At 43.0% G+C, this 13709-nt stretch overlaps 1 protein-coding gene across 1 annotated transcript in view; it reads right to left on the reverse strand.

Moving 5' to 3' along the window:
* Positions 1-9589: 9589 nt before the first annotated feature.
* Positions 9590-13709, reverse strand: part of LOC120043413 (carboxypeptidase Z-like) — a 36383-nt gene continuing 32263 nt past the window's right edge. Inside the window, exons 13-14 of the mRNA XM_038987995.1 lie at positions 12356-12501; positions 9590-9952 (exon numbers count right to left, since the gene is read on the reverse strand). Coding sequence (XP_038843923.1) covers positions 9698-9952; positions 12356-12501 — 401 coding nt within the window. The 3' untranslated portion in view covers positions 9590-9697. The remainder of the gene's footprint in view (positions 9953-12355; positions 12502-13709) is intronic.

The following is a 13709-nucleotide window of genomic DNA, read 5'->3' on the forward strand; positions in this document are numbered from 1 at the left end:
AACACAGGCCTGGGAAAAAAATACTGTAGTATAAGACAACTGTAGTATTCACTGTAGTGTTTTGGGGACTTTACTGTAGTTTTTACTGTAGTTTTCACTGTAGTGTTTAGAGGGACTCAGGAGGGCAGAACAGGATTGATCCACCCATGTCCCTTTCTAAGACCTGACTCAGGGAGGACAAAACAGATTTGGGGACATGAAATAGAGTTTTTAAAGTCTTTGGTTTAATTAGAGCAATCTACCGAACTTCAGGGGACAAATAATATCCAAATCTCTCTGACTTGCTTGGAACAAAAGAACGTTGAGCATCTTAGAAGAACCCTTGCTGAACACCTAATTTACCCTTGTTGAAGCACTCATTTACCCCTTGCTGAACCCCTAATTTACCCTTGTTGAACCCCTAATTTACCCTTGTTGAACCCCTAATTTACCCTTGTTGAACCCCTAATTTACCCTTGTTGAACCACTCATTTACCCTTGTTGAACCACTCATTTACCCTTGTTGAACCACTCATTTACCCTTGTTGAACCACTCATTTACCCTTGTTGAACCCCTAATTTACCCTTGTTGAACCACTCATTTACCCTTGTTGAACCACTCATTTACCCTTGTTGAACCACTCATTTACCCTTGTTGAACCACTCATTTACCCTTGTTGAACCACTCATTTACCCTTGTTGAACCCCTAATTTACCCTTGTTGAACCCTTAATTTTACCCTTGTTGAACCCCTAATTTACCCTTATTGAACCCTAATTCACCGTTGTTGAACGCCTAATTTACCCTTGTTGAACCCCTTAATTACCCTTATTGAACCCTAACTCACCCTTGTGGAACCCCTAATTTACCCTTGTTGAACCCCTAATTACCCTTATTGAACCCTAACTCACCCTTGTGGAACCCCTAATTTACCCTTTTTCAACCCCTAATTTGATCCTTTTTGAACCCCTAATTTACCCTTATTGAACCCTAATTCACCCTTATTGAACCCCTAATTCACCCTCGCTGAACCCCTAATTTACCCGTATTGAACGCTAAATCAACCTTGTTGAACCCCTAATTTACCCGTATTGAACCCTAATTCACCCTTGTTGAACCCTAATAAACCATTGTTGAACCCCTAATTTACTTGTATTGAACCCTAATTTACCTTTATTGAACCCCTAATTTACCCTTGTTGAACCCCTAATTTGACCCTTATTGAACCCTAATTCACCCTTGTTGAACCCCTAATTTTTCGAGTGCAGCTTAACAAACCTAACTGCCAAACTGAAAAAACAGCAGGTGGAGGTACTTAACATCAACACGCCCGAGGATGAACCCGCTGGACTTCAGGCTCCGCTGGGAGTTTACCTCATATTTAGATTTTTTCAATTCTTCTTTGCCCCTAAAATCATAATAAACACTGACAACTTAAATGTGTTGTTGTTGTTATTGTTATGTTTTTAATAATATTATTGTTACGCTGATTATTATTAATAATAACAATGAACCCCAAACGGTTCTTCAAAAGGTTATTTGAGGATCCATTAAAAGGGGTTCTTTCCTTTTAAAGAAGAACTTACAGGTAGGAACCCCCCCCCCCCCCCCCCCCCCCCCCCCCGCAACAGTTTCAGTTTGAAGAACCCCTGAAGGATCCCGTCTAGGAACCTTTTAACAATATACAGCTTTAGTTTATGTATATTTGAGTACAGTATGTGTGTGTGTTCACAGTGGAAGTGTGGTGGAGTAGACCCAGTAGACCCAGTAGACCCAGTAGACCCAGTCCTACACTGAACAGAAATATAAACACAACATGTATTACGTTTCGTGAGCTGAAATAAAACATCCCTGAAATGTTCCATACGCTCAAAAAAGCTTATTTCTCTTTTGTCAAGATAATCCAGCAAACCTGACACGTGTGGCATATCAAGAAGCTGATTAAACAGCATGATCATTACACAGGTGCACCTTCCGCTGTGGACAATAAAAGGCCACTTTAAAATGTGCAGTTTTGTCACACAACACAATGCCACAGATGTCTCAAGTTTTGAGGGAGCGTGCAATTGGCATGCTGACTGCAGGAATGTCCACCAGAGCTGTTGCCAGAGAATCGAATGTTAATTTCTCTACCATAAGCCACCTCTAATGTCGATTTAGAGAATTTGGTGGTACGTCCAACCGGCCTCACAACTGCAGACAAACGTGTACCACGCCAGCCCAGGACCTCCACAGCTGTCTTTTTTATCTGCGGGATGGTCTGAGACGAGTCACCCGGACAGCTGCTGAAACTGAGGAGTATTTCTGTCTGTAATAAAGCCTTTTTGTGCTGAAAAAACTCCTTCTGATTGGCCTGGCTCCCCAGTGGGTGGGCCTATGCCCTCCCAGGCCCACCCATGGCTGCACCCCTGCCCAGTCATGTGAAATCCATGGCCTAATTTATTTATTTAAATTGACTGGATTTCCTTTTATGAACTGTAACTCAGTAAAATTCTGGAAAGGTTTGCATGTTGCTTTTATATATGTTTTACCCCGTTTTCTCCCCAATTTCCTTGAATCCAATTGGTAGTTACAGTCTTGTCTCATCGCTGCAACTCCCCTACAGACTCGGGAGAGGTGAAGGTCGAGAGCCCTGCGTCCTCCGAAACACAACTCAACCAAGCAGCACTGCTTCTTGACACAATGCCCACTTAACCCGGACTTCAGCAGTACCAATGTGCCGGAGGAAACACCGTACACCTGGCGACCCTGGTCAGTGGGCACTGCGCCCGGCCCGCCACAGGAGTCACTAGAGCGCGATGGGACAAGGACATCCCTGCCGGCCAAACCCTCCCTAACCTGGACGACGCCGAGTCAATTGTTAGCCGCCCCATGGGTCTCCCGGTCGGCTGCGACAGAGCATGGACTCAAACCCAGAATCTCTAGCAGCACAGCTAGCAACAGCGATGCAGTGCCTTAGGCCACTGAGACAGGGCCTGGACTCAAACCCAGAATCTCTAGCAGCACAGCCTTAGACCACTGAGACAGAGCCTGGACTCAATCCCAGAATCTCTAGCTGCACAGCCTTAGACCACTGAGACAGAGCCTGGACTCAAACCCAGAATCTCTAGCTGCACAGCCTTAGACCACTGAGACAGAGCCTGGACTCAAACCCAGAATCTCTAGCAGCACAGCCTTAGACCACTGAGACAGAGCCTGGACTCAATCCCAGAATCTCTAGCTGCACAGCCTTAGACCACTGAGACAGAGCCTGGACTCAATCCCAGAATCTCTAGGGGCACAGCCTTAGACCACTGAGACAGGGCCTGGACTCAATCCCAGAATCTCTAGGGGCACAGCCTTAGACCACTGAGACAGAGCCTGGACTCAAACCCAGAATCTCTAGCAGCACAGCCTTAGACCACTGAGACAGAGCCTGGACTCAATCCCAGAATCTCTAGCTGCACAGCCTTAGACCACTGAGACAGAGCCTGGCCTCAAACCCAGAATCTCTAGGGGCACAGCCTTAGACCACTGAGACAGAGCTTGGACTCAAACCCAGAATCTCTAGCGGCACAGCCTTAGACCACTGAGACAGAGCTTGGACTCAATCCCAGAATCTCTAGGGGCACAGCCTTAGACCACTGAGATAGGGCCTGGACTCAACCTCAGAATCTCTAGCAGCACAGCCTTAGACCACTGAGACAGGGCCTGGACTCAATCCCAGAATCTCTAGCGGCACAGCCTTAGACCACTGAGACAGGGCCTGGACTCAATCCCAGAATCTCTAGCGGCACAGCCTTAGACCACTGAGACAGAGCCTGGACTCAATCCCAGAATCTCTAGCAGCACAGCCTTAGACCACTGAGACAGGGCCTGGACTCAATCCCAGAATCTCTAGCAGCACAGCCTTAGACCACTGAGACAGAGCCTGGACTCAAACCCAGAATCTCTAGCGGCACAGCCTTAGACCACTGCCCCACTCGGGAGGCCCCCCTTTATATATTCGTGTTCAGTATTATTTAACAGCCAGGAAAAGATAGCTATAAAATAGAGAGTAGCCTTATAGGCTATTGAATTCTCTTGCCTCCCTTTGTGTCGCTTGGAGAGTAACTGACTGTAGCCTGGCACAATGTCCCAATTATCTCTCCAAGTGAGCACTTGTTCACTTGCCTTCATAGATTTGAAAGGGGATGACTGGTATATGGAAACTCTCTCTAGCCCATGTCTCCACAACACCAATCCAATGCTTTTAGACGTGTGGGCAGTAGGCCTAGTGAATCAGTGTACACTTCAGGAGGAAGGAGAGATCGTTTTGTGGGCAGTAGGCCTAGTGATCGAGTGCACACTTCAGGAGGAAGGAGAGATAACTGGGACAAAACACATAGACTTGAATAACATAACATCTCTCTCTCTAAATCCCAAAGCCTGGACTTTTTCTCATCTATATAGTCTCTTGTTTTTTTATTCTCCGTCAATAGTTTAATTTCCACCCCTGTGGGTGAAAGGTGGCCTGGTCTTCATTTCATGTACTGTTGCGCCCTCTTATGGTTAAAATAACTCATGACATCTCCCATCAAAGCAGTGTGAACGCCTGGTGGTTCATTTTGTGTACTATGGCGCCATCTAGTGGCCAGAAGTTTTAATGACACCCTAAATCATGAAAATAGGAAGACCAATGGATTCTTCATCCCTTTATCCATTTTTAATCCAATCTGAAATTAAATACATCCGACGGACAAAACATGTAATAGTGATTTATGAAGAGGGTTGTGATTCTGGTAGGCTATACACTGACACAGCTGACTTTAACTCTTCTGATGACCTGTTTTATATAGTATACAAACATCTCTGTCAGGGCCTATGGACCCTGGTCAACATTAGTGAAGGAAATAGATAGGGGCCATAGAAAGTTTGCGCAAGCGAGAGGAGAGTTTGGGAGGGGGGAGAGGAGAGGAAAGTAGGGGAGAGTAGAGGAGGGGAGAGGAGAGTAGGGGAGTGGGAGAGGAGGAGGAGAGTAGGTGGAGAGTAGGGGAGGGGGGAGGGGGAAAGGAGAGTAGGGGGAGAGTAAAGGAGGGGGGAGGGGAGAGGAGAGTAGGGTAGGGGGAGGGGAGAGGAGAGGAGAGTAAAGGAGGGGGGAGAGGAGAGTAGGGGAGGGGGAGAGGAGAGTAGAGGAGGGGGGAGAAGAGTAGGGGGAGGGGGAGGAGAGGAGAGTAGGGGAGGAGAGGAGAGTAGGGGGGAGGAGGAGAGGAGAGTAGGGGAGGAGGGGAGAGGAGAGGAGGGGAGGAGAGGAGAGGAGAGAAGGGGAGGAGAGGAGAGTAGAGGGGAGGAGAGGAGAGTAGAGGAGAGGAGAGTAGGGGGGAGGAGAGGAGAGTAGGGGAGGAGAGGAGAGGAGGAGAGGAGTATCTTTAGTCATGCTGAGTCTTGAAGGCAGTAAGTCATCACAAGCTGCCTGTGTGTTTAGAATTTGCCCCCAATCCTTAAAAATGACAAATGACCACCACTAAGAGGCAGAGAGGAGTGTGTGTCTCTGTGTGTATGTGTGTATGTGTATGTGTATGTGTATGTGTATGTGTGCGCTAGGGTGTGTCCCCCAACCGGTCAGATCCTCAAGTCCACTTGTTGTAACAGAAAGACATTGAAACAGAAGCGTTATTAGAACACTGAGGAAGACAGAACTCAGAGGAGGAATGTTGTGATCAGAATGTCTTAATGTAACATTCTAAATAGAACACTGAGGAAAACAGAACTCAGAGGAGGAATGTTGTGAACAGAATGTCTTAATGTAACATTCTAAATAGAACACTGAAGACAGAACTCAGGAGGAATGTTGTGAACAGAATGTCTTAATGTAACATTCTAAATAGAACACTGAGGAAAACAGAACTCAGAGGAGGAATGTTGTGATCAGAATGTCTTAATGTAACATTCTAAATAGAACACTGAGGAAAACAGAACTCAGAGGAGGAATGTTGTGATCAGAATGTCTTAATGTAACATTCTAAATAGAACACTGAGGAAAACAGAACTCAGAGGAGGAATGTTGTGATCAGAATGTCTTAATGTAACATTCTAAATAGAACACTGAGGAAAACAGAACTCAGAGGAGGAATGTTGTGATCAGAATGTCTTAATGAAACATTCTAAGTAGAACACTGAGGAATGTTGTGATCAGAATGTCTTAATGAAACATTCTAAATAGAACACTGAGGAAAATAGAACTCAGAGGAGGAATGTTGTGATCAGAATGTCTTAATGTAACATTCTAAATAGAACACTGAGGAAAACAGAACTAAGAGGAGGAATGTTGTGATCAGAATATCTTAATGTAACATTCTAAATAGAACACTGAGGAAAACAGAACTCAGAGGAGGAATGTTGTGATCAGAATGTCTTAATGTAACATTCTAAATAGAACACTGAGGAATGTTGTGATCAGAATGTCTTAATGAAACATTCTAAATAGAACACTGAGGAAAACAGAACTAAGAGGAGGAATGTTGTGATCAGAATATCTTAATGTAACATTCTAAATAGAACACTGAGGAAAACAGAACTCAGAGGAGGAATGTTGTGATCAGAATGTCTTAATGTAACATTCTAAATAGAACACTGAGGAAAATAGAACTCAGAGGAGGAATGTTGTGATCAGAATGTCTTAATGTAACATTCTAAATAGAACACTGAGGAAAACAGAACTAAGAGGAGGAATGTTGTGAACAGAATGTCTTAATGAAACATTCTAAATAGAGCACTGAGGAAAACAGAACTCAGAGGAGGAATGTTGTGATCAGAATGTCTTAATGTAACATTCTAAATAGAACACTGAGGAAAACAGAACTCAGAGGAGGAATGTTGTGATCAGAATGTCTTAATGTAACATTCTAAATAGAACACTGAGGAAAACAGAACTCAGAGGAGGAATGTTGTGATCAGAATGTCTTAATGTAACATTCTAAATAGAACACTGAGGAAAACAGAACTCAGAGGAGGAATGTTGTGATCAGAATGTCTTAATGTAACATTCTAAATAGAACACTGAGGAAAACAGAACTCAGAGGAGGAATGTTGTGATCAGAATGTCTTAATGAAACATTCTAAATAGAACACTGAGGAAAACAGAACTCAGAGGAGGAATGTTGTGATCAGAATGTCTTAATGAAACATTCTAAGTAGAACACTGAGGAATGTTGTGATCAGAATGTCTTAATGAAACATTCTAAATAGAACACTGAGGAAAATAGAACTCAGAGGAGGAATGTTGTGATCAGAATGTCTTAATGTAACATTCTAAATAGAACACTGAGGAAAACAGAACTAAGAGGAGGAATGTTGTGATCAGAATATCTTAATGTAACATTCTAAATAGAACACTGAGGAAAACAGAACTCAGAGGAGGAATGTTGTGATCAGAATGTCTTAATGTAACATTCTAAATAGAACACTGAGGAAAATAGAACTCAGAGGAGGAATGTTGTGATCAGAATGTCTTAATGTAACATTCTAAATAGAACACTGAGGAAAACAGAACTAAGAGGAGGAATGTTGTGAACAGAATGTCTTAATGAAACATTCTAAATAGAGCACTGAGGAAAACAGAACTCAGAGGAGGAATGTTGTGAACAGAATGTCTTAATGTAACATTCTAAATAGAACACTGAGGGAAACAGAACTCAGAGGAGGAATGTTGTGATCAGAATGTCTTAATGTAACATTCTAAATAGAACACTGAGGAAAACAGAACTCAGAGGAGGAATGTTGTGAACAGAATGTCTTAATGTAACATTCTAAATATAACACTGAGGAAAACAGAACTCAGAGGAGGAATGTTGTGAACAGAATGTCTTAATGTAACATTCTAAATAGAACACTGAGGAAAACAGAACTCAGAGGAGGAATGTTGTGATCAGAATGTCTTAATGAAACATTCTAAGTAGAACACTGAGGAATGTTGTGATCAGAATGTCTTAATGAAACATTCTAAATAGAACACTGAGGAAAATAGAACTCAGAGGAGGAATGTTGTGATCAGAATGTCTTAATGTAACATTCTAAATAGAACACTGAGGAAAACAGAACTAAGAGGAGGAATGTTGTGATCAGAATATCTTAATGTAACATTCTAAATAGAACACTGAGGAAAACAGAACTCAGAGGAGGAATGTTGTGATCAGAATGTCTTAATGTAACATTCTAAATAGAACACTGAGGAATGTTGTGATCAGAATGTCTTAATGAAACATTCTAAATAGAACACTGAGGAAAACAGAACTAAGAGGAGGAATGTTGTGATCAGAATATCTTAATGTAACATTCTAAATAGAACACTGAGGAAAACAGAACTCAGAGGAGGAATGTTGTGATCAGAATGTCTTAATGTAACATTCTAAATAGAACACTGAGGAAAATAGAACTCAGAGGAGGAATGTTGTGATCAGAATGTCTTAATGTAACATTCTAAATAGAACACTGAGGAAAACAGAACTCAGAGGAGGAATGTTGTGATCAGAATGTCTTAAGGTAACATTCTAAATAGAACACTGAGGAAAACAGAACTCAGAGGAGGAATGTTGTGATCAGAATGTCTTAATGTAACATTCTAAATAGAACACTGAGGAAAACAGAACTAAGAGGAGGAATGTTGTGAACAGAATGTCTTAATGAAACATTCTAAATAGAACACTGAGGAAAATAGAACTCAGAGGAGGAATGTTGTGAACAGAATGTCTTAATGTAACATTCTAAATAGAAGACTGAGGAAGACAGAACTCAGAGGAGGAATGTTGTGATCAGAATGTCTTAATGTAACATTCTAAATAGAACACTGAGGAAAACAGAACTCAGAGGAGGAATGTTGTGATCAGAATGTCTTAATGTAACATTCTAAATAGAACACTGAGGAAAACAGAACTAAGAGGAGGAATGTTGTGAACAGAATGTCTTAATGAAACATTCTAAATAGAACACTGAGGAAAACAGAACTCAGAGGAGGAATGTTGTGAACAGAATGTCTTAATGTAACATTCTAAATAGAACACTGAGGAAAACAGAACTCAGAGGAGGAATGTTGTGAACAGAATGTCTTAATGTAACATTCTAAATAGAACACTGAGGAAAACAGAACTCAGAGGAGGAATGTTGTGAACAGAATGTCTTAATGAAACATTCTAGATAGAACACCCAATATGTTAATGGGGCCCAGAATCCTTCCTGGTCAGGACACATCACATGATCAGACTCCTGTCCATAGTGGAGGCAGGTGTACCCCTGGTGGACGAGGTACCTGGCCTATCTACACAGGAAGACTAATCAGAACACAGGCCTTCTGGTAACATGAGGGGAACGTTGGTGGTTCTCCTGCCAGAGCTAAATGTGATGGGGGACAGAAACCAAAAAATATTGAAAACAAATTCATGCCTCTACTTGTAGGAGACATTCCTCATAGCACCCATTCCCTTTATAGTGCACTACTTTTGACTATATAGGGAATAGGGTGCACTATATAGGAAATAGGGTACACTATATAGGGAATAGGGGTGCACTATATAGGGAATAGGGATGCACTATATAGGGAATAGGGGTGCACTATATAGGGAATAGGGATGCACTATATAGGGAATAGGGTGCCATTTGGGATGCAGACTACAAAGAAGGCCCCCTGCACTATGGGCTTTGGTCAAATGTAGTGCACCAAATAAGGGAATAGTGTGCCGTTTCAGTCTTTATTCTGTCCAGTCTTCTAGAAGTTCCGTAGCAGCCAGGTGGGAGCAGAGACCCCTGCCTGAGTAAAGTAGTTCCACCACCATGGCTTCTCCTGCCGCTCTCCTCCCATCCCCGGTTCTCCTCCCATCCCCGGTTCCCTGGGTTCTCTGGGTTCTCCCGGCTCGGAGCGGCCGTAGCTCTGGAAGTGGTTGTAAGGGTCGAAGCGGTCGTAAGTGTCCAGGGAGGAGCTGAGGAACAGGTGGTAGTCTGGTCCTACTGGCTGTACAGGGACCTGGAGGAGAGGAGAGAAATACCTATCTTTAATGAGAGGTAGGGGAGGAGGAGGGAGATGTAGAGGATGATGGAGAGGGAGAGGGAGAGGGAAAGAGGGAGGAAAGGAGAGGTAGGAGAGGGAGAAGGGAAGAGAGGAAGATGGAGAGAAAGGAGAGGGAGGGAGAGGATGAGGGAGAAAAGGGAGAGGGGAAGAGGGAGGATAGGGAGTGGGAAGAGAGGGAGAGGGGAGGAGGGAGGACATATGAACTGGAGAACAACAGGTGATATGTCTGGTTCTACTGCTCTCAGACATGGTGTAGGAGGAGGAGAAGGAGGAGGATGAGGAGGACGAGGAGGATAGACGAGAAGGAAGCGGGGAAAGATAAGAGGAAGAATATTCAGGAGATGATGATCGGTGGAGCCGGCAGGTGTTCAGGAAGTAGCTAGGGAATAACAGGAAGTCAGGTTCTACTGCTTTACTCTGACCAGGAGGGAGAGGGGGAGGAAGAATACGATGATGATGATGATTAGGAGGAGGAGGAGACAGGAGGGGAGGAGGAGGGCAGAAACAGGATAAGGGAAACAGAAAAGGTGGAGGAGAGAAAGAAGAAGAGATGTGAAAAATATAAAACATCTCAGATATCATGACACTGACATCAACACCTCAGATATCATGACACTGACATCAACACCTCAGATATCATGACACTGACATCAACACCTCAGATATCATGACACTGACATCAACACCTCAGATATCATGACACTGACATCAACACCTCAGATATCATGACACTGACATCAACACCTCAGATATCATGACACTGACATCAACACCTCAGATATCATGACGCTGACATCAACACCTCAGATATCATGACACTGACATCAACACCTCAGATATCATGACACTGACATCAACACCTCAGATATCATGACGCTGACATCAACACCTCAGATATCATGACACTGACATCAACACCTCAGATATCATGACACTGACATCAACACCTCAGATATCATGACGCTGACATCAACACCTCAGATATCATGACGCTGACATCAACACCTCAGATATCAGGACAATGACATCAACACCTCAGATATCATGACACTGACATCAACACCTCAGATATCATGACACTGACATCAACACCTCAGATATCATGACACTGACATCAACACCTCAGATATCATGACACTGACATCAACATCTCAGATATCATGACACGGACATCAACACCTCAGATATCATGACACTGACACTGACATCAACACCTCAGATATCATGACACTGACATCAACACATCAGATATCATGACACTGACATCAACACATCAGATATCATGACACTGACATCAACACCTCAGATATCATGACACTGACATCAACATCTCAGATATCATGACACGGACATCAACACCTCAGATATCATGACACTGACACTGACATCAACACCTCAGATATCATGACACTGACATCAACACCTCAGATATCATGACACTGACATCAACACCTCAGATATCATGACACTGACATCAACACCTCAGATATCATGACACTGACATCAACATCTCAGATATCATGACACTGACATCAACACCTCAGATATCATGACACTGACATCAACACCTCAGATATCATGACACTGACATCAACACCTCAGATATCATGACACTGACATCAACACATCAGATATCATGACACTGACATCAACACATCAGATATCATAAACACTGATATCAACACCTCAGATATCATGACACTGACATCAACACCTCAGATATCATGACACTGACATCAACACATCAGATATCATGACACTGACTTCAACACCTCAGATATCATGACAATGACATCAACACCTCAGATATCATGACACTGACATCAACTCATCAGATATCATGACATTGACATCAACATAATACACCTCAGATATCATGACACTGACATCAACATAATACACCTCAGATATCATGACACTGACATCAACATCTCAGATATCATGACACTGACATCAACATCTCAGATATCATTACACTGACATCAACATGATACACCTCAGATATCATGACACTGACATCAACACCTCAGATATCATGACACTGACATCAACACCTCAGATATCGTGACACTGACATCAACACCTCAGATATCGTGACACTGACATCAACATCTCAGATATCGTGACACTGACATCAACATCTCAGATATCGTGACACTGACATCAACATCTCAGATATCATGACACTGACATCAACATCTCAGATATCATGACACTGACATCAACATCTCAGATATCATGACACTGGCATCAACACCTCAGATATCATGACACTAACATCAACATCATATATCTCAAACACTGATCCTGGCACAGAAACATCACAGATCACAGATAAACCTCTAACTTTACAAGTACCTTTTTGAGCACGAAGTTGACCCGCCCAGCTTTTTCCATGTGAGCAGGCAGGTAAATTCTCTTGCTGACCTTGGAGTAACCTTTAGCTGATGCTGTTATGATGTGTGTTCCTGAGTTCATTAACCTCCAGTAATCACCATCCTCCGCTTTAGAGAGAGGCAGGGAGAGAGAGAGAGAGCGAGAGGGATGGAGAGATGGAGGGAGGAAGGAGACAGGGAAGAAGACAGGGAAGGAGACAGGGAGGGAGGGAGGGAGAGAGAGATCAAATACAAATCTTAGAATCAACTATTAAAGACGACCAGAACCCATTGGATTCTCCAATTACATTGAATGAACTACAGGACAAAATACAAACCCTCCAAACCAAAAAAAGCCTGTGTTGTTGATGGTATCCTCAATGAAATTATAAAATATACAGACAATAAATTCCAACGGGCTATTCTTAAACTCTTTAACATCATCCTTAGCTCTGGCATCTTCCCCCAATATTTGGAACCAAGGACTGATCACCCCAATCCACAAAAGTGGAGACAAATTTGACCCCAATAACTACCGTGGGATATGCATCAACAGCAACCTTGGGAAAATCCTCTGCATTATCATTAACAGCACTCGCACATTACCTCAGTGAAAACAATGTACTCAGCAAATGTCAAATTATCTTTTTACCAAATTACCGTACGACAGACCACGTATTCACTGCGCACCCTGCGCACCCTAATTGACAAATAAACAAACCAAAACAAATGCAAAGTCTTCTCATGCTTTGTTGACTTCAAAAAAGCTTCTGACTCAATTTGGCACGAAGGTCTGCTAGACAAATTGATGGGAAGAGGTGTTGGGGAAAAACATTCGACATTATAAAATCCACGTACACAAACAACAAGTGTGGGGTTAAAATTGGCAAAAAACACAAATTTCTTCCCACAGGGCCGTGGGGTGAGACAGGGATGTAGCTTAAGCCCCACCCTCTTCAACATATATATCAACGAATTGGCGAGGGCACTAGAACAGTCTGCAGCACCCGGCCTCACCCTACTAGAATCTGAAGTCAAATGTCTACTGTTTGCTGATGATCTGGTGCTTCTGCCCCCTAACCAAGGATGGCCTACAGCAGCACCTAGATCTTCTGCACAGATTCTGTCAGACCTGGGCCCTGACAGTAAATCTCAGTAATACAAAAATAAGGGTGTTCCAAAAAAGGTCCAGTCGCCAGGACCACAAATATAAATTCCATCTAGACATCGTTGCCCTAGAGCACACAAAAAACTATACATACCTCGGCCTAAACATCAGCACCACAGATAACTTCCACAAAGCTGGGAACAATCTGAGAGACAAGGCAAGAAGGGCT

Source organism: Salvelinus namaycush, unplaced genomic scaffold (assembly GCF_016432855.1).
Source record: "Salvelinus namaycush isolate Seneca unplaced genomic scaffold, SaNama_1.0 Scaffold904, whole genome shotgun sequence".
Taxonomy (NCBI): domain Eukaryota; kingdom Metazoa; phylum Chordata; class Actinopteri; order Salmoniformes; family Salmonidae; genus Salvelinus; species Salvelinus namaycush.